The 24,873-nt window shown below is 45.2% G+C and overlaps 1 protein-coding gene across 4 annotated transcripts; it reads right to left on the bottom strand.

Annotated features, from left to right (window-relative positions):
• Window positions 1–1,850: 1,850 nt before the first annotated feature.
• On the bottom strand, window positions 1,851–23,635 carry LOC110490757 (protein kinase C theta type). Of its 4 annotated transcripts, XM_036944684.1 has the most exons (18): window positions 23,501–23,628; window positions 23,001–23,059; window positions 17,866–18,345; window positions 14,460–14,659; window positions 13,608–13,668; window positions 12,525–12,708; window positions 9,980–10,011; window positions 9,751–9,836; window positions 8,803–8,932; window positions 8,332–8,441; window positions 6,984–7,116; window positions 6,707–6,873; window positions 4,585–4,758; window positions 4,350–4,441; window positions 4,001–4,202; window positions 3,560–3,748; window positions 3,028–3,156; window positions 1,851–2,903 (listed from the first exon to the last, which is right to left on the bottom strand). In XM_036944684.1, the coding sequence occupies exons 3-18, from the start codon at window positions 17,981–17,983 to the stop codon at window positions 2,745–2,747; spliced, it is 2,166 nt and encodes a 721-aa protein (XP_036800579.1). In that variant the 5' UTR covers window positions 17,984–18,345; window positions 23,001–23,059; window positions 23,501–23,628; the 3' UTR covers window positions 1,851–2,744. The 4 variants fall into 4 exon arrangements, with proteins under 4 accessions (XP_036800579.1, XP_036800578.1, XP_036800577.1 ...); XM_036944683.1 differs by lacking the exon at window positions 23,001–23,059 and having other exon boundaries at window positions 23,501–23,635; XM_036944682.1 differs by lacking the exons at window positions 23,001–23,059; window positions 23,501–23,628 and adding an exon at window positions 19,292–20,206.
• Window positions 23,636–24,873: the final 1,238 nt, after the last annotated feature.

Consider the following 24,873-nt stretch of genomic DNA (forward strand, 5'->3'; position numbering starts at 1 on the left):
GCATTCATCATGTGAGCTCAGCTAGCTGCATGACTTGTGGGTCTCCTGTGAGGAACTGAGGGAATATGTGGTAGTACACTGCCCCCCAGTGGTCACTGGGTGTAAATGCATCTTCGTTGATTTAATTATCAGGGAATGTAGTCAAATGGTCTCCTCCAGCCCAAACCTCTCCTTGAGTAACCCCAGCCAGTCCACTTCATTAATGTATTCCAGAACTAACACAGCTGATTCAAATGGTCACCTAATCATCAGACCCCTCATTAGTTAAATAAGCTGTGTTAGTTCCGGAATTCATCAAATACGTGGACAGGCTGTGGGTACTCCAGGAGAGGTTTCAGAAACACTGCTCAAACAAACAGTTTGATAACCTTATACAAACAATATCTAATCAAACTATTTCAAAGGGCAGACCTTTCTAAACATTTCTAATCTAAATGTATAGTCCAGCTTCTGTTCACCACTTTGTACCTGTCACGCCCTGATCTGTTTCACCTGTCCTTGTGCTTGTCTCCACCCCCCTCCAGGTGTCGCCCATTTCCCCCATTATCCCCTGGGTACGTATACCTGTGTTCTCTGTTTGTATGTTGCCAGTTTGTTTTGTTTCGTCAAGCCTACCAGTGGTTTTCCCTCTGTTCCTGTCTATCGATTCTTCCTGTTTTTCCCCAGTTTTGACCTTTTTTTGCCTGAGCCTGCTGACGTCCTGTACCATTGCCCCACTACTCTGGATTACTGACCTCTGCCTGACCTGACCCTGAGCCTGCTGACGTCCTGTACCATTGCCTCACTAGTCTGGATTACTGACCTCTGCCTGACCTGACCCTGAGCCTGCTGACGTCCTGTACCATTGCCTCACTACTCTGGATTACTGACCTCTGTCTGACCTGACCCTGAGCCTGCCTGCCGTCCTGTCCCTTTGTCCCGCTACTCTGGATTATCGACCCCAGCCTGCCTTGACCTGTCGTTTGCCTGCCCTGTTGCTGTACTAAACTTGTTACTTCAACACAGTCTGCATTTGGGTCTTACCTGAAAGGTGATAGTACCTTGGAGCTCTACATTAAAATGCTTTGCCATCCTCATCTCTACCCTCGTTGGTGTGACATGGTTGTCAAGTGGCGACTGTACCTGGGCCAGTGGCAGGAAGTAGTTTGCTGCTGTGTATAAGTGGGTCAGTGACGGATCGCTCGCTCTCAGATTAGTCTGTCTGTCCCAGGGTACCACAGCGCTAGGAGGAGAGGGATGGTGGGGCGGCATGGTGAGGCAGAGAGAGATTTGTCGGAAAAAGGAACAAACATTAGGGAGGGAGGATAGAGCCATAGATGCATAGATAGTAGGCTACAGGTGTGTGAGTGAATGAGTCAGTCTACCCCCATGCTGCCCCCCACTGGAGAGAAAAAGCACTGCTAATTGATCTGCCCTGTGAATGTACAGAACTGTTCTATCTATCTATCTATCTATCTATCTATCTATCTATCTATCTATCTATCTATCTATCTATCTATCTATCTATCTATCTATCTATCTATCTATCTATCTATCAAGGAAGTACAGTATCAAATCACAGATTATTCATAAATTACCTTTATAGCTGGTGAGATGATAATACATTATATCACAACGTAACACCAGGGTCCCAACTGCAGACAGAAAGAGCAATGGTAACTTTGACCAGTTTGTCACTCTAGTCTCTGAGAGGGTGAGGCACAGGAAGGAAAGAGTGGGAGATAGAGAGAGAGAGGCAGGAAGAGAGAGAGAGGAAGGAAGAGAGCGGTTTTAGTACTTCAACTAAATTCTCATTCTCGCACTCTGTGACACAAACTCATGCTAGAATGCAAATACGTAATGGGACATGCATTAACAAAAATCTTATTTTAATGAACAGAACGAAAACAAACAATCACTGCTGAATCTAGGCATCATCTATGTCATTAGATTCTATAATAACTTAGTCACAGCGGTCACAAGCCTCTGAAGGGCCATTATAAAACACAGTATCATGTAAACATAAACCATTCATTTATCCATGTACATTGAAACCAACCACTCCACCATCCGATAGTGTGACAATCTACCTGGATCTGAGCAATAACAATGGCAAAACAACACATTTTAATATACTAACCGTGGCTCTATTTAATAAAACTACTGATACACTTTCAGAATTAAATAGAAAATGTCCCAGGAAATGGTTACATTTGATTGAACAGACACTTATGTGCAGGGATATAACAGACACCATTGAATAACAGGTTATGAGTACAATACAACATTCTCAGTATTCCACACAATTCTGGGGAATCAGGTAGTGACTCCTACAGTAGTCTGTACACCACAGGAGGTTGGTGGCACCTTAATTGGGGAGGACTGGCTCGTGGTAATGACTGGAGCGGGATCAGTGGAATGGTATCAAATACATCAAACACATGGTTTCCAGGTGTTTGACGCCAATCCATTTGCTCTGTTCTGGCCATTATTATGAGCCGTTCTCCTCTCAGCAGCCTCCACTGCTGTGAACCTTGGCTCTATAAAAGAGGTGAGATGTTATTGACAGGTTGTGGATACGTTATCGATCTGTTAGGTAAGTGTCCTTGACTCCTGTCTGTGATGTGTTGTCGTAATGAGTAATTGATGCATTGCGAATAGGTTGTCCGAAGGTCACAGATGGGTTGTGAATATGTTGCTGGTACAGTGGGTTGTTGATGGATTGTGAATATGTTGCTGGTAGGTTGTTGTAAGGTTGTCACAGGTCAGGGGCCTTTGATGTGGCCCACAGCTGGGTTGACGAAGGAGAAGTTGTTAAACATGGTTTGGTCCACACTGTTCATGAGGGTACGATCTGCACACGACAACCTGGGTTTCTCATTGATAAACTCCTTGTCAAAGTTACTGACGTCACTGGGGGATTTCTGCATGGACAGGAGAGAGGGAAGAGGTTACAACACACACAAACACACACGCAGCGAGCACACACACATGCATACAAATGCAGATGTAAACAAACACACACTCGCAGCCTGAGGATGTACGTACCACAGTTGGCCTGAAGGGCGGCGCCACCTCTCGTTTCTCTAGAGCGTTCCAGTCTGTGTCTTTGAAGAAGGAGTGTTGACGGATGTTCCCCTTCACACCCAGCCTCCTCTCCGGCTCCCTTACAAACAGCTGCAAAACAAACATACCATATATACACGCACATACGCACATACGCACGCACACACACACACACACACACACACACACACACACACACACACACACACACACACACACACACACACACACACACACACACACACACACACACACACACACACACACACACACACACACATCAGGACAGAGGACGCCAAATTCATAACCTCCACTCCAATGGGAAAAAGACACAAGAACACCCTCATGAAAGGTAACCAATCACACGCAGACACACGCAGTACACATCACATCCATCCCAACGGTCAATCATTCATGTTGATGTATGGAATCTGGTGCATAGTGGACAACGTTGCCGTAGTTCATTCGTCGTGGCATTGCAGTGAGTGGACTAAGTTGTTGCATTGAGTGAGACCTTGATGAGGATGTCTCGTGCGTCCTTGGCCAGCCAGCGGGGGTAACAGGGGTCATCTGTCCTGATGGACTGGAACAGTTCCTCCTCATCGCGACCATGGAATGGAGACTGGCCAATCAGCATCTCGTACAGCAAGACCCCGAAGGACCACCAGTCCACTGAGCTGCCGTACTTCTGCCCCAGCAGAATCTAAAAAACCATGACCGTTCAGTTCAACATGACAGCTCTTCCTCATCATCATCACTTCATGATGTTTATCTAAAACCAGTACATTAGACGGCGATGGTATGTAATTGATTAATGATACAAATCAATGAGATCAGAATTGAGAGAAACATTACTTCCCTAAGGGAACATTTCCATTGGTTATACACCTTTTAAGTGTTGCAATACTGATAGTAAAAGTGTAGATTCCTATAGTGATGCTGGACATGTAGTCACCTCTGGGGCGATGTAATCTGGTGTTCCACAGAAGGTGCAGGTCCGTGTTTCTCCCTCCATGTTCTCCTTACACATCCCAAAGTCTGCTATCTTTATATGGCCTTCAGAGTCTAGCAACACGTTGTCCAGCTTCAGATCCCTATAGACAATGCCTTTGGAGTGGAGGAACTGGAGCCCACAGATAATCTCAGCAGCATAGAACCTACAGCCAGAGGGAGGAGGGAGGGGATGTGAGGAGAGAGGGATTGGGTGTAGAGAATGGAGGATGTTTGTGTGTGTGTGTGTGTGTGTGTGTGTGTGTGTCTGTGTCTGGTAGACATAGCCTGGTAGTGTGTACGGGTTAACTTACGTCGATCTCTGCACGTCAAACTTGTGACAGTTCTGGATGTGGAACATGAGGTCACCTCCGTTCAGATACTCCATCACAAAGAACAGGTTCTCCTGTCACACACACAACACAGTCATATCAACAAAACCTGTGGTTTGTCTGTGTGTGTGTGTGTGTGTGTGTGTGTGTGTGTGTGTGTGTGTGTGTGTGTGTGTGTGTGTGTGTGTGTGTGTGTGTGTGTGCGTGCGTGTGTTACCGTGGTCTGGAAGGTGCAGTGGAGGTGTGTGAGGAAGGGATGTTCCCAGGCCAGGGAGAGGACTCTCCTCTCCACCATGGTACACTCCACATCATCATCCATCAGAACCACGTCCTTCTTCAGAGCCTTCACCGCAAAGAACTCTCTGCTGCTCTTCAGCTCGGCCAAGAACACCTAGCAACACACACAGATGATACCTACATGTAGGAAATCACTGCGTTCACCTATTCAGAGCTTGTCAAACGGAGGTGAAGGATCAGTCAGGTAACGTCTAAGTACAATTGAGAAGTCTCTTCAGTCCACCGGATCCAGGAACACAGAGCATGGCTAGAACATGTTCAAAGACCAAGCAACACACGTCACACTTTTAGATTTTTTGGTTTCATAACATCATTATTACTAGCTTTGAAAAACTACCGGTAATTTATCGCAGAACATTTCCTGGTAATTAACAGGTAATCTATGGCAATCTATGGTAACTTCAATCATTTATACCAGAATCATTTTTATAAAATGTTTTCACTCACAATATTAATTTTTTCTTTATCTTTATATCTGTGTCCATATTGTCCGTGAGTTTCTAGTGGATAGACAGTATGATTCACGAGAAAACAGCCTGATTCATGAAAAAAAAAGCATCTAATCAACAATGACATCATTTCCAATTAACTCTGCAACTCTTCCAACTATTGACTTTTTTCACAGTTGCCACCAGTTTGGTGTAATAAAAACCTATTGACAGAGTCAAATAAATAAAAGTATGTAAAAATGTCAAGGATATATCATACTGATACACTCATATTCAACACCAATGGTATTCACTAAGTTTATGGGTTAGATTTAGGATCATGTTTTTAAGCTTGTCATTCTAGTTTGTTTATTCGAATCCTCTTCATTTGTTATTTTATACACTTCACATGTTATGAACATTTCAGAAAATCCTGAAAGTTTCCAAAATTCTGGTAGTTTACTGGTAAACTTAGAAAGCTACCGGTAACGTACCCTCCCTTTGTAACCCTAACTATGACTAAAGATTATTGGTAGAGGCCAATCAGTGTCCGAGACACTCCCCCATTGACGTCCATTCTAGCGAAGTTCTAATACATTCTGGTTCTGGAACATTCTGACCAACATGTTTACAGGTCCAAACATAATCATCACAACACCAACATTGTACTTCAATTAAGGTTACCTTACTCCTCATGGCTAGGCTCTCTTCCTTATACCACAATACACAGATGGCAAGCATGCCCTCTCCCCCTGCTAGAAACTTCTACTTAGGTCATGCTGACCCAGGCTTACAGGCTTGAGTATAACAACCAAATATACACTGAGTATAACAAACATTAAGAACACCTTCCTAATATTGAGTTGCACCACTTTTTGCCCTCATAACAGCCTCAATTCGTCGGGGCCTGGACTCTACAAAGTGTCAAAAGCGTTCCACAGGGATGCTGGCCCATGTTGACTCCAATGCTTTCCACAGTTCAGTTGACTGGATGCCCTTTGGGTGGTGGACCAATCTTGATACACAAGGGAAAACCCAGCAGCGTTGCAGTTCTTGACACTTACCGGTGCGCCTGGCCCCTACTACCATACCTCGTTCAAAGGCACTTCAATAGTTTCTCTTGCCCACTCACCCTCTGAATGGACCACAGACACAATCCATGTCTCAATTGTCTCAAGGCTTAAAAATCCTGGTTTAACCTGTCTCCTCCTAATGTTTTGTACACTCAGAGTATGTTTGTTATAAATAACAAAGTACACTTTCATCTGCACGGTTTCCATCAGTTATAGACAAATCACCATAAACTGAGACAAGACTTGGGTTTGATAAATGTCCTAGTTATCAACGGACTGAGAAACTGGTTGTGGGTTCAATTCCCACGAGGGACCAGTATGTAAAAAAAGTATGAAAATGTATTCACTCGCTCTGGATAAGAGCGTCTGCTAAATGACTCAAATCTAATCTAAACGTCAATGTAAACTCCCTGTATGTCATAGAAGCACGAGACTCATGTCTCAGTTTATGATGATATGTCTTAAGCCCAGATAGAAAACGTATACCCCCAGTGAATCTAGGGGCTCAGTAGGTGCAGTGGTTTCTCTCTCTCTCTGGTACCTTGCCGAAGCTGCCTTTGCCAAGCATCTTGTGCAGGACGAAGTTGTCCAGGGTGAACTTGTGAAGGTGTTCCTTTCTGGGGACAGGGTACAGTGTCTCAGGCTCCTCCTTCACAGGGGCAGGCATGTCTCCCATCGCTGGTGTGTCCCACGATATACCCTGCTGCTCTGGAGGGGGAGAAGGGGAGATAGTAATTTAGTCCTATTAAGTCTCAAGTTGACTACAAATTCCTCACAGTTGCATGACTGACCAGGTTGACCATGTGTGGTCTCCTTACCTTTTTGCCCAGCGGTGGCTGCGATCGGGGGGAGACCTGCTACTAAACCTGAAGGTTCCCGCACCACCCCTGCCTGGCCCACACCCACCGGCCCGCCTCGACTATAGATCTCACTCTCTCTGGAGCCCCTGGCCTATAGGAAAATGCATAGACACATGTAATAATTAATAACATAACACAATGCTACAGTATCTGTATAACGGGCAGGGATAGATTCCTTACTTACAATCAACATACATTTTTGTAATCTTTTTTTATGAAATGCACTTGTGGATCTGTCGGACAGCACTGACTTCCTAACCAGTGTTGCCAACTCATTTTCAGGGTAAGTTGCTAGAGGCAGGTTGATTTGTTGCTAAAAGTTGCTAAATGACGTTGTGATGTCATTGCGTGATAACGTAAAACTGCGTCATTACGTAGAATACACATTAACGTTATTCAAATTGACTGGCCAGCTCGGCAAAAAATATGATTTGACATTTCTTCAGGTACAGACTCCCACTCGTTTCTGTACTTCTGGCTGTACAATTGTGATTGAGACGTGTTGATTGACGTTGTAAGTTGGTTCAAAATCTAACATTCGTGACCAACTATATTCATTGGGTTTGTCTCGTCGAACCGGTACTACTGCTGCTGCAGTCAGACAACGATGATTTGCAATTTGCTGAAATTGATGCTGGCCTGCTGCTGCCTGGGCACGATCTGAGCGCCTGCTGCTGCCTGGGCACGATCTGAGCGCCTGCTGCTGCCTGGGCACGATCTGAGCGCCTGCTGCTGCCTGGGCACGATCTGAGCGCCTGCTGCTGCCTGGGCACGATCTGAGCGCCTGCTGCTGCCTGGGCACGATCTGAGCGCCTGCTGCTGCCTGGGCACGATCTGAGTGCCTGCTGCTGCCTGGGAACGATCTGAGCGCCTGCTGCTGCCTGGGCACGATCTGAGCGCCTGCTGCTGCTTGGGCACGATCTGAGCGCCTGCTGCTGCCTGGGTACGATCTGAGCACCTGCTGCTGACTGTGTACGATCTGAGCGCCTGCTGCTGCCTGGGCACGATCTGAGCGCCTGCTGCTGACGTCACTCACAATGCACTTTCGCAGCCAGTCACATGTGTTGTGACCGAGTGTGTGACAGAGAAAATCGGTTTTGTGTCATTTAGATGGAAAATGCTGCATTTTAGTATTCAAGTCACTTTTCAAAAGTTGCTAAAAGTTCCAAATACATTTTTAAAAGCAGCTAAATTTGTTGCTAGGTGCTGTTTGAAAAAATGGGTAGTCTGAAAGGTTGCTAAATCTAGCAACAAAATTGCTAAGTTGGCATCACCGTTCCTAACCCCTCGACCCCTGAACTCTGACCTGCTGTTTAGTCTCGATCATGGCCAGGGCTTCAGCCATCAGTTTCTGGTTGACTCCACACAGGTTGGCCACCTTTTTCTGGCACTTGTGATGAACGTTCATACCGCACTCTGCATGGACAACACACATGGTTACACAGTATACAGACACAGATGGAATGGGACGATGAAATCAATACATTTTGATAGTTGGACGGTGAAATAGGGAATCATGTGAAAAGGTATGGTGCAATATAATGGTTTGATAGGGTACTGTTATGATTTGAGTTGGTAATGGTATGATGTGATTGTGTAATGACAGTGATGTGATGTTGGTGGCACCTTGGTAATGGCTGGAGCGGAATAGGTGGAATGGTATCAAATACATCAAACACATAGATTCCATGTGTTTGATGCCATTCCAATTGCTCCGCTCCAGACATTATTATGAGCCGTCCTCCCCTCAGCAGCCTCCTGTGGACTGTCCTCTCACCCTCACACTTAAGTCCCTGCTTGGCCAGCCCCCACAGCAGCGTGCCACAGTGTTCACAGAACGTGGGGCTCTTGTAGTTGTACACCTTAAACCTGTGGGGCATGTCGATCTTAAAGCGCTCCTTGTGGATCTGCAACACACAGCAAACACGCTCGGTCACCTGAACACACCGCACTACAACCCTTTGTTGCCATGGAAATATGACACAGGAAGTAGGCAACAACTGCTTTGGACGTTTTAGGGAAGTAAAATCCCTGGGATAAAACTGTAATTTTTTCTCTGTCTAGGATCGGGGAGTACTGGTAAACAGTGAGTACGGTAATCACAGAGCTGTCTGCTTCGAAGAACCAACCCACTGTCTCAGTGTGTACTGTGAGAGAGAGTGAGTTAGTCCGTGTGTACTGTGAGAGAGAGTGAGTTAGTCCGTGTGTACTGTGAGAGAGAGTGAGTTAGTCAGTGTGTACTGTGAGAGAGAGTGAGTTAGTCCGTGTGTACTGTGAGAGAGAGTGAGTTAGTCCGTGTGTACTGTGAGAGAGAGTGAGTTAGTCAGTGTGTACTGTGAGAGAGAGTGAGTTAGTCCGTGTGTACTGTGAGAGAGAGCGAGTTAGTCCGTGGGTACTGTGAGAGAGAGTGAGTTAGTCCGTGTGTATGTGGTTGACTTTAACAGACAATTAACAAGTGTGTTACCTCTGAGCTAAACCACAGTCACCAGAAGCCCAGATACACTGTATGTCAGTCTGTCTGCATGCAATCTAAGAGGACCTCCAGTCGTTTACATTGAGGTTCCTCATGTCACAAACACCAAGACAAAGTGGACACCACCATTTACTGCCACTATTATTGGAACCCAAGCAACTAAATATAATGACAAATCCAAGATGCTCTAAAATGCTCAAGATCACTTACTGTCATCGTTGTATAGAAATGGACTACAATGTACAGGCCTACCATGGTCTCTTTGCTGTTGATGGCCGACCCAGTGCACTTGGCGATGATTATGTCAATGCATTTCTTGTGGATGGCTGCGTTGCACTCTGAAAGACCAAGGTTGGGGGGGATGAGAGTGTAGACAGGAGAGAGGACGGAGGAGTGTAGGGATAGAATATGGAATAGGTAGAAGATGAGGAGAGAGAGAGAGCAGAGCGAGAGAGCAGAGAGAGAGAGCAGAGATACTCACGTCGGCACTGATAACCCTGCTTATTCAGACCCCTGTGGGGAAAAGAAACACAACATTAACAGGAACCAGAAAACAAACACTGGATGATGTGGGTGATGTTTAAATAGAAATACTGTAGTGTTTGTTTCAGAGTGACAATGAAATAAATCTATGTGAACGATGTCTTTAGGATGCAATCCAATTGACTAGGTTTTAAATAAAGTTAGGCTGTGATATTTTATTTGTAATTTTTATTTCACCTTTATTTAACCAGGGAGGCTAGTTGAGAACAAGTTCTCATTTACAACTGCGACCTGGCCAAGATAAAGCATAGCAGTGTGAACAGACAACAACACAGAATTACACATGGAGTAAACAATTAACAAGTCAATAACACAGAATGGAAAAATAAAAAAAAGAGAGTCTATATACATTGTGTGCAAAAGGCATGAGGTAGGCGGATAATTACAATTTAGCAGATTAACACTGGAGTGATAAATGATCAGATGGTCATGTACAGGTAGAGATACTTGTGTGCAAAAGAGCAGAAAAGTAAATAAATATAAACAGTATGGGGATGAGGTAGGTAAATTGGGTGGGCTATTTACCGATAGACTATATACAGAAGGGGTACTAGGTTTTAAATAAAGTTAGGTTGTGATATACACACTGTACAGACAGAAGGGGTACTTGCAGAGCACGTACACTGAGTATACAAAATATTAAGAACACCTGCTCTAGCCATGATACACTATATATACAAATGTATGTGGACACCCCTTCAAATTAGTGGATTCGTCAATTTCAGCCACACCCTTTGCTGACCGGTGTATAAAATCGAGCACACAGCCATGCAATCTCTATAGACAAACATTGGCAGTAGAATGGCCTTACTGAAGAGCTCAGCGACTTTCAACGTGGCACTGTCATAGGATGCCACATTTCCAACAAGTCAGTTGGTCAAATGTCTGCCCTGCTAGAGCTTCCCCGGTCAACTGTAAGTGCTGTTATTGTGAAGTGGAAACGTCTAGAAGCAACAATGGGTCAGCCGCAAAGTGGTAGGTCACACAAGCTCACAGAATGGGACCGCTGAGTCCTGAAGCGCGTAGCGTGTACAAATTGTCTGTCCTCGGTTGCAACACTGACTACCGAGTTCCAAACTGCCTCTGGAAGCAACGTCAGCACGTGGAAACCCGGAACTCCAGCTTACCGTTCTCCTTTTTGCAGCGTGAGGCCAGGGTGTCCAGCTGCACCACGGCCTCAGACTTTAGCTCAGCGGTTTTATCCTTCACCACCATGTGCATGACACGACCATGGTGGACATGGGCGTCAAACTGTTTGTCGAGAGCTTCATGAAATGGGTTTCCATGGCCGAGCAGCCTCACACAAGCTTAAGATCACCATGCGTAATGCCAAGCGTCGGCTGGAGTGGTGTAAAGCTCGCCGCCATTGAACTCTGGTGCAGTGGAAACGCGTTCTCTGGAATGCTGAATCACGCTTCACCATCTGGCAGTCCGACAGACAAATCTGGGTTCGACGGATGCCAGAACAGTAGCTGCCCCAATGCATAGTGCCAACTGTAAAGTTTGGTGGAGGAGGAATAATGGTCTGGAGCTGTTTTTCATGGTTCAGGCTAAGGCCCCTTAGTTCCAGTGAAGGGAAATCTTAACATTACAGCAGACAATTACATTTGAGACGGTTCTGTGCTTCCAACTTTGTAGCAACAGTTTGGGGAAGGCCCTTTCCTGTTTTAGCATGACAATGCCCCCATGCACAAAGCGAGGTCCATACAGAAATGGTTTGTCGAGATCGGTGTGGAAGAACTTGACTGGCCTACACAGAGCCCTGATCTCAACCCCATCAAACACCTTTGGGATGAATTTGAATGGTGACCGCGAGCCAGGCCTTTATCGCCCAACATCAGTGCCGACCTCACTAATGCTCTTGTGGCTGAATGGAAGCAAGTCCCTGCAGAAATGTTCCAACATCTAGTGGAAAGCCTTCGCAGAAGAGTGGAAGCTGTTATAGCATCAAAGGTGGGACCAACTCCATATTAATGCCCATGGTTTTGAAATGAGATGTTCGACGAGCAGGTGTCCACAAACTTTTGGTCATGTATAGACTGACCAAGTGAATCCCGGTGAATGCTATGATCCCTTATTGATGTCAACTGTTAAATCTGCCTAGATGAAGGGAAGGAGACAGTCTAAAGAAGGTATTTTAAGACTTGAGACAATTGAGATGTGCCATTCAGAGGGTGAAAGGGCAAGACAAAAATGGGGTGTGGTAGTAGGTGCCAGGCGCACCGGTTTGTGTCAAGAACTGCGACGCTGCTGAGTTTTTCACGCTCAACAGTTTCCCGTCTGTATCAAGAATGGTCCTCCACCCAAAGGACATCCAGCCAACTTGACAGAACTGCGGGAAGCATTGGAGTCAACATGGGCCAGCATCCCTGTGGAACGCTTTTGACACCTTGTGAGTCAATGCCCAGCCAAAACTGAGGCTGTTCTGAGGGCAACTCAATATTAGGAAGGTGTTCCTTGTTGTTTTGGGTCAGTGGACGTACCAGACAAACTCTTTACAGACGGAGCAGAAGGTGGGCTGGGGGAAGAAAGTGGCGCTGAACTCGTGACATTTGACCTCATGGATCTTGGCCTGTTTGATGGCTCCGCGTCGTGCGTGGAGGGCAAAGACTCCCGGATCCCTGTCTCTCTCTCCAAATCCATCTCCCTCACCTGAACCTGCGGCGTCTGGGAAACAGACGCATGAAAGTTATGTACACTGCATAGTCTTGTCACAGTTAAAAGACAGAGGAAGAGAAAGAGAGAGAGTTAGTCATATTTGCTCCTTTGTGAACGCATGATGGGAATGTCCTTCTGCCAGTTGGGTTTGAACTTGCAACCTTCCGGTTACTAGTCCAATGCTCTAACCACTAGGCTACCCTGCCGCCCCAGTCTAAGTCTGTGGGCGTGCGAGTGACTGTGTGTGTGTGTGTGTGTGTGTGTGTGTGTGTGTGTGTGTGTGTGTGTGTGTGTGTGTGTGTGTGTGTGTGTGTGTGTGTGTGTGTGTGTGTGTGTGTGTGTGTGTGTGTGTGTGTGTGTGTGTGTGTGTGTTTGGGAGAGAGGAAGAAGGCCTTTGGCTGACTTCCTGTTCTACAGCCCCACAAGCATGTATTCACTAGACACTGACAGCTGCAAATTTAACACGCCCTCCATGATCAACGACAGTCTTTCAAATATGTGTGTGTGTGTGTGTGTGTGTGTGTGTGTGTGTGTGTGTGTTTGCAACGACAGAGAGATAGGGAGAGAAAGAGAGAAAGGGTAAAGGTGAATATCTTTCTATTTGTGAGTAATGTAATTGAAAGGGCTAAATGATCAGATGATTAGTCCTGAACAATCATTGGACCACCTGTTGTGAGTGCTGATTATGAGTAGTGGTGGGACTTTATATATAGATAGACATACGAGAGGTTTCCTCACGCCTGTTACAATATGACTTCATAACTCTTCAGAGTGTGAAAATAAGACCCCAATAAGAGAGTGCACTGACAGAAACTATTGGGAATAGATGGGCTTCTGGAATGGTTATAACCACACAGGAACAGACATACACAGACCGTATGAAGTCTACAATGGTTCTGAACCCTCACCACTCTTCTCCAAGTAGTATCTGGCCTCCATGAGTAGACGACCCTGTGGTTTCAGCTCCACCTGAGACAGAGAGAGAGAGAGGGGGGGGGGAGACAGAGAGAGACAGAGAGAGAGAGTGGGGGGAGCAAGAGAGACAGACAGAGAGAGAGAGAGGGGGGGAGAGAGACAGAGAGAGAGAGTGAGAGAGAGAGGGGGGGGGGGAGAGGGAGACAAAGAGAGAGAGTGGGGGGAGCGAGAGAGACAGACGGAGAGAGAGACGGAGAGAGAGGGGGGAGAGAGAGAGTGACAGAGAGAGAGAGACAGAGAGACAGAGAGAGAGAGACAGAGAGAGAGAGAGAGAGCGAGACAGAGAGACAGAGAGAGAGAGAGAGAGACAGAGAGAGAGACAGAGAGAGAGACAGAGAGAGGGGGGAAGAGAGAGAGGGGGGAGAGAGAGAGAGAAACAGAGAGAGATAGATAGAGAATGAGGGAGAGAGAGATAGAGAATTCAATAGATATAGAGAGACAAGGAGAGAGGGAGAGAGAGGGAGAGAGAAAGAGAGAAAGAGGGAGAGAGAGAGAATTTGATAGATAGAGAGAGAGAGACACACACACAGAGAGAGAGATACAGAGAGAGAGAGAAAGAATTAGATAGATAGAGAGAGAGACACACACAGAGAGAGATATACAGAGAGAGAGAGAGAAACAGAGAGAGAGAGAGAGAGAGAGAGAATGAGACAGATATATCCCCATATCAAATTATGTGGACACAACACATTCCCTTCGCTCCAACCCTAAGCCAGTGGAACCCCTCCCTCCCTCTCTTCCCTCTCCCTGCTTCCCTCCCCCTCCCCCCCTCCCTGTTGTCTTACCCAGATCTCCAGCTTGCCGTTCTCCTTTTTGCAGCGTGAGGCCAGGGTGTCCAGCTGCACCACGGCCTCAGACTTTAGCTCAGCGGTTTTATCCTTCACCACCACGTGCATGACACGCCCCCGGTGGACATGGGCGTCAAACGTGCTGCTCCAGGGGGGGTACATGGTGGGCTTCTTCTGCTTGTACACCTGGCCCTTCTCTGGAGGGGTCAGGGTGTGTATGTAAAGGGGGGAGAAAGACAGGTAGAAACAGTCGAGAATCTTAACATTAGTCCATCTGTCATTGGTCCTACATTCTTCCTGACATGTGACCTGACCAGAGTGGTCTGTCTCTACCACAGGAGGTTGGTGGCATCTTAATTTGGGAGGACAGGCTGGTGGTAACGGCTGGTTTCCAGGTGTTTGATGCCATACCTTTGACTCCGTTGCGGACATTATTATGAGCCGTCCTCCCCTCAGCAGCCTCCTGTGATGTATACCTACAGCATAACCTCCACTTCGCAGCATTTTCCTTCCGCCATTTGACAAGTTCCTGCCATAGAATGATACGTATATCTCCATCAGTGGTCCATAGACTTTCTCTGGACAGAGACAACGCTACCAGCTGTTGTCTATACTGAAAATCATTTCTCTCTGACAGGGAAAAACTGTCCTATTCTCCCCAGACAGACAGCTTATATTTTCATCTTGTTTCCAACCTGCCTTTGGCATGAGAAAGCGATACGTTTTGCTTTAGGAGTCCCACGCAGCTCTGAGTAGGCTTCTGTCAGCCCTCTTGTCAGTCCAGATCAGTTCCTTTGTTTTTTTCTCTGTAGTGGTTATGTGACATTTGACTGAGGTGTTGCTTTCATTTTTCTGTTCGGTGCTTTAGCCACAGTGGAGTTAAGAAACGAGTCTGAGCCAGTCACAGCTTTGTAGTAAGGACTCCCTTAAACTACTCTGACTCCAGACCTTGAACTCTCCTCCTCAATAAGGTGTTCCATTCTATTTCCAAGCGCTCTATTGGCACAATGAAATGCAGTCGGTTTACAGCTGCTTGTAGGCTAGCTAAACCAACAGTGGAATATTGGTGCTAAACCTCATACTGTACTGCTATTTACTATCATCTGGGCCTTTTGATGTCATTGCAAAAAGCAGTACAAACTGCAGTACAAACTGACCAAAAAGCAGTACAAACTGACCAAAAAGCAGTACAAACTGCAGTATAAACTGACCAAAAAGCAGTACAAACTGCAGTACAAACTGACCAAAAAGCAGTACAAACTGCAGTACAAACTGACCAAAAAGCAGTACAAACTGCAGTACAAACTGACCAAAAAGCAGTACAAACTGACCAAAAAGCAGTACAAACTGACCAAAAAGCAGTACAAACTGCAGTATAAACTGACCAAAAAGCAGTACAAACTGCAGTACAAACTGACCAAAAAGCAGTACAAACTGCAGTACAAACTGACCAAAAAGCAGTACAAACTGCAGTACAAACTGACCAAAAAGCAGTACAAACTGACCAAAAAGCAGTACAAACTGCAGTATAAACTGACCAAAAAGCAATACAAACTGCAGTACAAACTGACCAAAAGCAGTACAAACTGCAGTACAAACTGACCAAAAAGCAGTACAAACTGCAGTACAAACTGACCAAAAAGCAGTACAAACTGCAGTATAAACTGACCAAAAGCAGTACAAACTGACCAAAAAGCAGTACAAACTGACCAAAAAGCAGTACAAACTGCAGTACAAACTGAACAAAAAGCAGTACAAACTGCAGTACAAACTGACCAAAAGCAGTACAAACTGACCAAAAAGCAGTACAAACTGCAGTATAAACTGACCAAAAAGCAGTACAAACTGACCAAAAAGCAGTACAAACTGACCAAAAAGCAGTACAAACTGCAGTACAAACTGACCAAAAAGCAGTACAAACTGACCAAAAAGCAGTACAAACTGCAGTACAAACTGACCAAAAAGCAGTACAAACGGACCAAAAAGCAGTACAAACTGCAGTACAAACTGACCAAAAAGCAGTACAAACTGCAGTACAAACTGACCAAAAAGCAGTACAAACTGCAGTATAAACTGACCAAAAGCAGTACAAACTGACCAAAAAGCAGTACAAACTGACCAAAAAGCAGTACAAACTGCAGTACAAACTGACCAAAAAGCAGTAGAAACTGCAGTACAAACTGACCAAAAGCAGTACAAACGGACCAAAAAGCAGTACAAACTGCAGTACAAACTGACCAAAAAGCAGTACAAACTGCAGTACAAACTGACCAAAAGCAGTACAAACTGACCAAAAGCAGTACAAAACTGCAGTACAAACTGACCAAAAGCAGTACAAACTGACCAAAAAGCAGTACAAACTGTAGTACAAACTGACCAAAAGCAGTACAATCTGCAGTACAAACTGACCAAAAAGCAATACAAACTGCAGTACAAACTGACCAAAAGCAGTACAAACTGCAGTACAAACTGACCAAAAAGCAGTACAAACTGCAGTACAAACTGACCAAAAAGCAGTACAAACTGCAGTACAAACTGACCAAAAGCAGTACAAACTGACCAAAAGCAGTACAAACTGCAGTACAAACTGACCAAAAGCAGTACAAACTGACCAAAAGCAGTACAAAACTGCAGTACAAACTGACCAAAAGCAGTACAAACTGACCAAAAAGCAGTACAAACTGTAGTACAAACTGACCAAAAGCAGTACAATCTGCAGTACAAACTGACCAAAAAGCAGTACAAACTGTAGTACAAACTGACCTGAAAAGAAACTGAATAACACAGGTCTTCCTGTGAGCTAAGACACCCACGCACATCCCGCACACACACACACACACACACACACACACACACACACACACACACACACACACACACACACACACACACACACACACACACACACACACACACACACACACACACACACACACACACACACACACACACACACACAGCATTTCTCCACCACTCTATCTCTGTCCAGCATCCAGAACAGCTCTGTGGTTGAAGTGAGAAAGAATTGGGAGAAAACAACGTAGATCCCTCCTCTTTCCTCCCCACGTCTCTCTCTGTTTTCAGCCCTGTAACTGTCATCTTTACCAACGGTTAAATATAGTCAGCAAGGAAACAGAACTGTCCATTAGCACTCTGAAGTACTGCTATTGATAGGTAATACTAACATGAATCATAAGGCCATTTACAGTAATGGAACCCTTGGAGAAGGAAGGTCTGTTCTATTAAATGTCTGTCTATAAATATATCTGCCCTCTTTAATGCATAGACACTTCTTCCCTCACTTGCAGCCCATGCGAGACAACAGTCGTACAGAAAATGATAGAGGATCCCATGTTTCCCCATCACATCTCTCTGAGACAGACACACACATGCTCCAACTGACCTGTGTCTATAGCCTCCTTCATGTAGACAGCACAGTACGGGTTGATCACCTCTTCATGGTAGGCCAGACCTGGGTCCATCTCGAAGCTGGAGAAGCCGATACGCAGGAACGGAGACATGGCTGCAGGTACCACTCCCTCGCTGACCTCCAGACAAAAACCTCAATGGTCACACAACCTCCAGAAAACCTTCAGAGAACCTCCCTCACCACAGAAACAGTGATCCTCACAGTGGAGAGTTGTGTTTCAGTTAGTCCTTGTCTTCGCAGATAGTGTCAGTGTTGTTTTGGGGAGAGTAGTCTTTGTGTGGATGTCACCCCCCTCTCTGGCACAGGCCCCACGCGCTGACTACCCTTTTCCTCCAGATGAGAGATGGGTTGGCGTGGGAGGGAGGGAGAGAAGAGGAGGGCTCTTTGGTTCGCAGCGGCAGTTCCGCTCTTGACGCCTCGCTCCTCTGGTACTGATAAGAGCTGTCCGTCACCCTGAGAAAGAGAGAGAGGGAAAGAGAGAGAGGGAGAGAAAGAGAGAGGGAGAGAGAGAGAGGGGGAGAGACAGAGAAAAAGAGAGAAAGGGAGAAGGAGAGAGCAAGAGAGAGAGCGCGAGAGAGAGAGGGAGAGAGAGAGAGAAAGAGAGAGAAAGGGAGAAGGAGAGAGCAAGAGAGAGAGAAAGGGAGAGAGAGAGAGAGAGAGAGAGAGAGAGAGAGAGAGAGAGGTGGATGGATGGATGGATGGATGAGATAGAGAGTGAGGGAGATGGATGGATGGATGGAGAGAGAGTGAGAGAGAGGGAGAGAGATAAAGATAGAGAGGGTGAGAGAGAGAGGGAGAGAGAGAGAGAAAAAGAGAGAAAGGGAGAAGGAGAGAGCATGAGAGAGAGAAAGGGAGAGAGAGAGAGAGAGAGAGAGAGAGAGAGAGAGAGAGGTGGATGGATGGATGGATGGATGGATGAGATAGAGAGTGAGGGAGATGGATGGATGGATGGAGAGAGAGTGAGAGAGAGGGAGAGAGATAAATATAGAGAGGGAGAGAGAGAGAGAGGGAGAGAGAGAGAGAGAGAGAGAGAGAGATAAAGAGAGAGAGAGATAAAGAGAGAGATAAATAGAGAGATAGAAGGAGAGAGAGCGACAGAGAGAGATAGAGAGATAAAGAGAGGGAGAGAGATAAAGAGAGAGATAGAGGGAGATAGATAAAGACAGAGAGATAGAGAGACAGAGAGAGGATGAGAGACAAGTCACAAATCAGCATTAGTTACCAATTCTCTAGAATAAATTCCACCAGACCAGTACATAGTACACCAAACAAATACAAACCAGTACCCCTTGTTACCATTACAAACAAACTAATCAGCCCTCTTAGTGCAAAACACCATATATTTAGCACTAAAGACCGAACAAACCAGCACTCTTTGTGTATCCAAAACAGCTCCTACCTCCAGGGGCTAGTAAACCTCAGCTAGCCTATTTCCCCAGGCACCTCGGAGTCCAGTATAATCCCTGAGTATCAGGCGCTACCAGCTCTAAGCTGTGGTGCTCCCAACACCAGTGAGCTGTCTGTGGTTAGCTAGGTGGCAGTGCTGATGGTGGAGAAAGAGACTGTGTGTCAGAGTGATATTTGAGGCCAGGTTGTCAGAGAGCTGTGTGCCAGCCTCAGTGTCAGAGAGGAGACAGGGAAGGCCCTATTAATAGATGTGTAATGCTAAACTCTGATCGGGAATACGCAGGGAAGAAGTTCCAGCAGTTACAGCCCAACCCGGGCCTGGGTCACCCACAAACATACCTCCCGTAATCCCCCCATACCCGCGCACGCGTGTACACACACACACTGCCAAATGCTATGTGTGATGTCACCATTACTTCTGTTGACAGGTGTGATTTGTGCAGAAGGACCAACGGAGCAACAACTAAATGTAGCGGCCGTCACGCTGCCTGCTTCCTCCTGATTCGTCTCACACCGAGTCTCGAACCTAGGACCTCTGCCTTGCTAGCACACGTGACTGCCCTCCTGACTAACCAGTCGGCGCAAGTGGCGACACTTCCCGGCTGAGGAGTAAGTGTCACACATCCCCATGTGCTACTGTACATAAGCTAAAACACCACTATTGATGAACAAAGTTCAGTTGTGCTCCAGGACAGATACAAACCTCTTCTGTTCTCGGGAACTATTGGGAACATCTATAATAGCATACAACAATATAAAGTGCTCAGTCTCTTTAATTAACAAGCATTGACACACACACGCACGCACACACACGCACGCACGCACACACACACACACACAAACCTCCCAAACTGTGAGTCTGCACCACCAAACTACTTGCAGCTCTCTTTAATTAACAAGCATTCAGACACACACACACACACACACACACACACACACACACACACACACACACACACACACACACACACACACACACACACACACACACACACACACACACACACACACACACACACACACACACACACACACACACACACACACACGCACACAAACCTCCCAAACTGTGTTTCTGCACCTCCAAACTACTTGCAGCTCTCTTTAGCACCCACCACCTCTCTGCATGTTACATGAACTCTTGTTAACATGATGGGACTTCCTGTAGTCTAACTCGTTAGTCACACTTCCTGTCTCTGAGTTTGGTTCTGTGAAATTACACGTGGGTCTCTCTCTCTCTCCCACTCTGTCTCTGTCTCTGTCTCTGTCTCTGTCTCTGTCTCTGTCTCTGTCTCTCTCTCTCTCTCTCTCTCTCTCTCTCTCTCTCTCTCTCTCTCTCTCTCTCTCTCTCTCTCTCTCTCTCTCTCTCTCTCTCTCTCTCTCTCTCTCTCTCTCTCTCTCTCTCTCTCTCTCTCTCTCTCACTCAATTAAATTATATTAAAGGGGCTTTATTGGCATGGGAAACATATGTTAACATTGCCAAAGCAAGTGAAGTAGATAATATACAAAAGTGAAATAAACAATAAAAATGAACAGTAAACAGTACACTCACAGAAGTTCCAAAAGAATAAAGACATTACAGATGTCATATTATGTATATATACAGTGTTGTAACGATGTGCAAATGGTTAAAGTACAAAAGGGAAAATAAATAAACATAAACATGAGTTGTATTTACAATGGTGGTTGTTCTTCACTGGTTGTTCTTTTCTCGTGACAACAGGTCACACATCTTGCTGCTGTGATGCACACTGTGGAATTTCACCCAGTGGATATGGGAGTTGATCAAAATTGGGGTTGTTTTCGAATTCTTTGTGGATCTGTGTAATCTGAGGGAAATATGTGTCTCTAATATGGTCATACATTTGGCAGGAGGTTAGGAAGTGCAGCTCAGTTTCCAATTCATTTTGTGGATAGTGTGCACATAGCCTGTCTTCTCTTGAGAGCCAGGTCTGCCTATGGCAGCCTCTCCCAATAGCAAGGCTATGCTCACTGGGTCTGTACATAGTCAAAGCTTTCCTTAAGTTTGGGTCAGTCACAGTGGACAGGTATTCTGCCACTGTCTACTCTCTGTTTAGGGCAAAATAGCATTCTAGTTTACTCTGCTTTTTTGTTAATTCTTTGTAAGGTAATTATCTTTTTGTTTTCTCATGATTTGGTTGGGTCTAATTGTGCTGCTGTTCTGGGGCTCAGTGGGGTTTGTTTGTGTTAGTGAACAGACCCCCGCTCATTCTCTCTCTCTCTCTCTCTCTCTCTCTCTCGCAATTCAATTCAAGGGTCTTTATTGGCATGGAAACATATGTTTACATTCCCAAAGGAAGTGAAATGGATAAACAAAAGTGAAATAAACAATTAAAAGTGAACAGTAAAGTCCCTCTCTCTGTCTCTGTCTCTGTCTCTCTCTGTCTCTCTCTCTCTCTCTCTCTCTCTCTCTCTCTCTCTCTCTCTCTCTCTCTCTCCCTCTCCCTCTCCCTCTCTCTCTCTCTCTCTCTGTCTCTCTCTGTCTCTCTCTGTCTCTCTCCCTGTCTCTCTCTCTGTCTCTCTCTCTCTCTCTCTGTCGATCTCTCTCTCTCTCTGTCTCCCTCTCTGTCGATCTCTCTCTCTCTCTCTCTCTCTCTCCTGTGCTATAAGTGGCCCTAATTCCCATGTATTTATGCTGGAACAACAACAGTGGTCTTTCTTACACCCAGAGGTTCTTACAATAGATTAGCAACCCCAGTATTTCTGTTGTAAACACAATCACTTCATGTCCTGTACCGTTATGTGTTGGTTATGATGCTCTGTGGACACCTTAAGGGTCATAGAGGTTTGACACAAGATGAACTATTTCAATACTGTTTCCCTCAACTACTCAACTTACTGTAATGTGTGTATGCATGTCTCCCCACAGCCCTCATGAAAGGCTAGCGATCTCTTTCATCCTGACCTCCCCACTTCAAACACACACACACACACACACACACACACACACACACACACACTCACTCACTCACTCACTCACTCACTCACTCACTCACTCACTCACTCACTCACAGGAGATCAAACACAATGACCATCGCCATATGAACAACTTTTTCCTCAGTTTGACCTTTAGTGGACCTTTCATGAGGGTCAAAGTGCCTCCCATCAAACCTTCTTCTGTAGACTACACCATCAGAGAAGAGAGAGAGAGTGTGTGTGTGTGTGTGTGTGTGTGTGTGTGTGTGGTCTTTGAAGAACTTCCCCTTTGTTGTAATTGACAAGGACTCATGTGTGTGACATCTGCAGAGGTCCTCGAACATGTGACGGTTCGACAAGGCACTTAACTAGTGGCTGGTGGGTAGAGTGTTATGAGACTTTGAAAGGAATTACAACAAGGTGCTATCTAGAACCTAAAAGGGTTCTGCGGCTGTCCCCATAGGAAAACCATTTGAAGAACCCTTTTTAGTTCCAGATAGATCCCTTTTGAGTTTCATGTAGAACCCTTTACAGAGAGGGTTCTACATGGAACCGAACAATAGTTCTACCTGGAACCAAAATGGTTCTAACTGGAACCAAATAAGGTTTTGCAATGGGGACAGCCAAATAACCTTTTGGAACCCTTTTTTCTAAGAGTGTAGCGTCAACCCTTGAGGTGTGCGTCATAATAACATGGAGTGATCACATCAGTGGGGTACAAGTAAAAACAACAGAAGCTTTGTCCATAAGTACAACTACTTAACTACTTAACTCCATCCTGGCTGACATTTCGAAACACGGTAAGTCTTGCAGCACTGAAGACCTGAAACACGACAATGATGTCAGCAAATAAGTGTCCATGGTAGGCTACTAATTCTAACTAACTCTACTCCACACATATGCATATTAGGCTACGATGCAGCATGTCGTTCATATTTCAGTCCTCTTTCTCTACCGTTGACCATAGGCCTACATCGTTTTGAAGTCTCTGGTGTGTTTTCAAAAGATTAAAAAAAATAAATCTCTGACAAGTCAGTGCATGGGTGGGAAGGTTATAAGTGCATGCCAATCGGGATTTAAACTTGAAGTGGTCTTTTAATTTATGCAGTAGTCTATATTTCAGACTAGTGGAATGATCAAAATACCCAAATTAATAAAAAATAAATAGGCATAGCTAGTAATATACAATGTTCTTCTATTACAGACTGGAAATGAGTCAATATGCAAATGTTGAACAGGCATAACAGAAAACATTCATGCCTACCTTTAAAAGTCAAACTCTAAAACACAACTTCTTTGGTGTTTCGGTTCTTTTAAAGCTAATGTCCATCTTGCTGCTTCAGAGTTTTGTAATAACTGTGTCGAAGTAGCCTTGTGGAGGCACCAATGATAACCTATCAGAATAAGTGCACCTCTATTTTAGCACCAGCAGTACTACCGCAGCCATCAAGGTAACGCCCCTTTACTATAAATCTGATCAATTAATGAAGGATTCAATGCTGCCCTCCTGTGGAGTGAAGTGGTATTACTGGTGAGCAAAGCACGGGTAGGCTGGAATGGATCTCCGCAATGCATTTTTTTAAAATATATATATTTCACCTTTATTTAACCGGGTAGGTTAGTTGAGAACAAGTTCTCATTTACAACTGCGACCTGGCCAAGATAAAGGAACACAGTGCAACACAAACAACAACAACACAGAGTTACACATGGAATAAACAAACATACAGTCAATAACACAATAGAAAAAGTATATATACAGTGTGTGCAAATGAGGTAGGATAACGGAGGTAAGGCAATAAATAGGCCATAGTGGCGAAATAATTACAATATAGCAATTAAACGCTGGAGTGATAGATGGGCAGAAGATGGGTGTACAAGTAGAGATACTGGGGTGCAAAGGAGCAAAATAAATAAAATAGATAACAGTATGGGTCTGATCAGTTTATAATTGGATAGGAAAATTCCAGAAAACCAGGGGTAGGCTATCACGCCAGAAAAGGGTCAGCTGTAAAGGGTCATTGGAAGATGGACGATAATCCAGCTGTCCCGCAGCTGTTGAGCTGCTCAATTCCCATCCCAGTTGCAATTCTATTAATTCAAGTCATTTCGAGCATGTCAGCTGCATCCACTAGATGGCGATACTTGACTATGAGGTAAATGGTGTCTGGCGAATGCACAACACATTCTCCACAATGCCTCATATCTGGACGCAGATACTTAAACGGGGGGGGGGGTAGATATATTGCAATGTTGTCTTTTTCTTTCCAAAAACAGAAGGCTATTCTATCACTGGTAAAAAATGACTGTTAGTTGTCTTCCACCCAGTAGGTGCTTGTTAGTCTGGAATCTCAGCGCTTGTGCAATGTGCGTCTAATGCCATGCTGGTCATGCAAACGAGTTCTCCCACTCTCTCCCGCCTGCAGCCTCAGCCCAGGCAGTCTCTGAGTCAGGAGATAGGAGATAGGAGAGATAGCCAGGCTGGGCTGTAATTCCCCTACTACAGCCAGTGCCATGCTTAAACACAGTACTGCGGGGCAGTTTCATATTAATTTCTTCTATTTTTCGTTGAAAACCCTTCACAATGTCATATCACTTTTAAAAAAAAAAAATTCCCATGACGGACTCATATGGTGT

Source organism: Oncorhynchus mykiss, chromosome 15, assembly GCF_013265735.2.
Source record: "Oncorhynchus mykiss isolate Arlee chromosome 15, USDA_OmykA_1.1, whole genome shotgun sequence".
Lineage (NCBI taxonomy): Eukaryota > Metazoa > Chordata > Actinopteri > Salmoniformes > Salmonidae > Oncorhynchus > Oncorhynchus mykiss.

What these genes read in the sequence shown, in the direction of transcription:
- LOC110490757 (XM_036944683.1), bottom strand. Translation starts at nt 17,983, where the DNA reads ATGTCTCCGTTCCTGCGTATCGGCTTCTCCAGCTTCGAGATGGACCCA. An exon ending in GCAAAGGCAGCTTCGGCAAG is followed by an intron (nt 4,759 to 6,706) that starts GTACCAGAGAGA and finishes GTGTGTTGCTAG; the next exon opens with GTGTTCTTGGCCGAGCTGAA. An exon ending in CACGAGACATCCTCATCAAG is followed by an intron (nt 3,157 to 3,559) that starts GTCTCACTCAAT and finishes TTTGTTTTGCAG; the next exon opens with CTGTTTGTAAGGGAGCCGGA.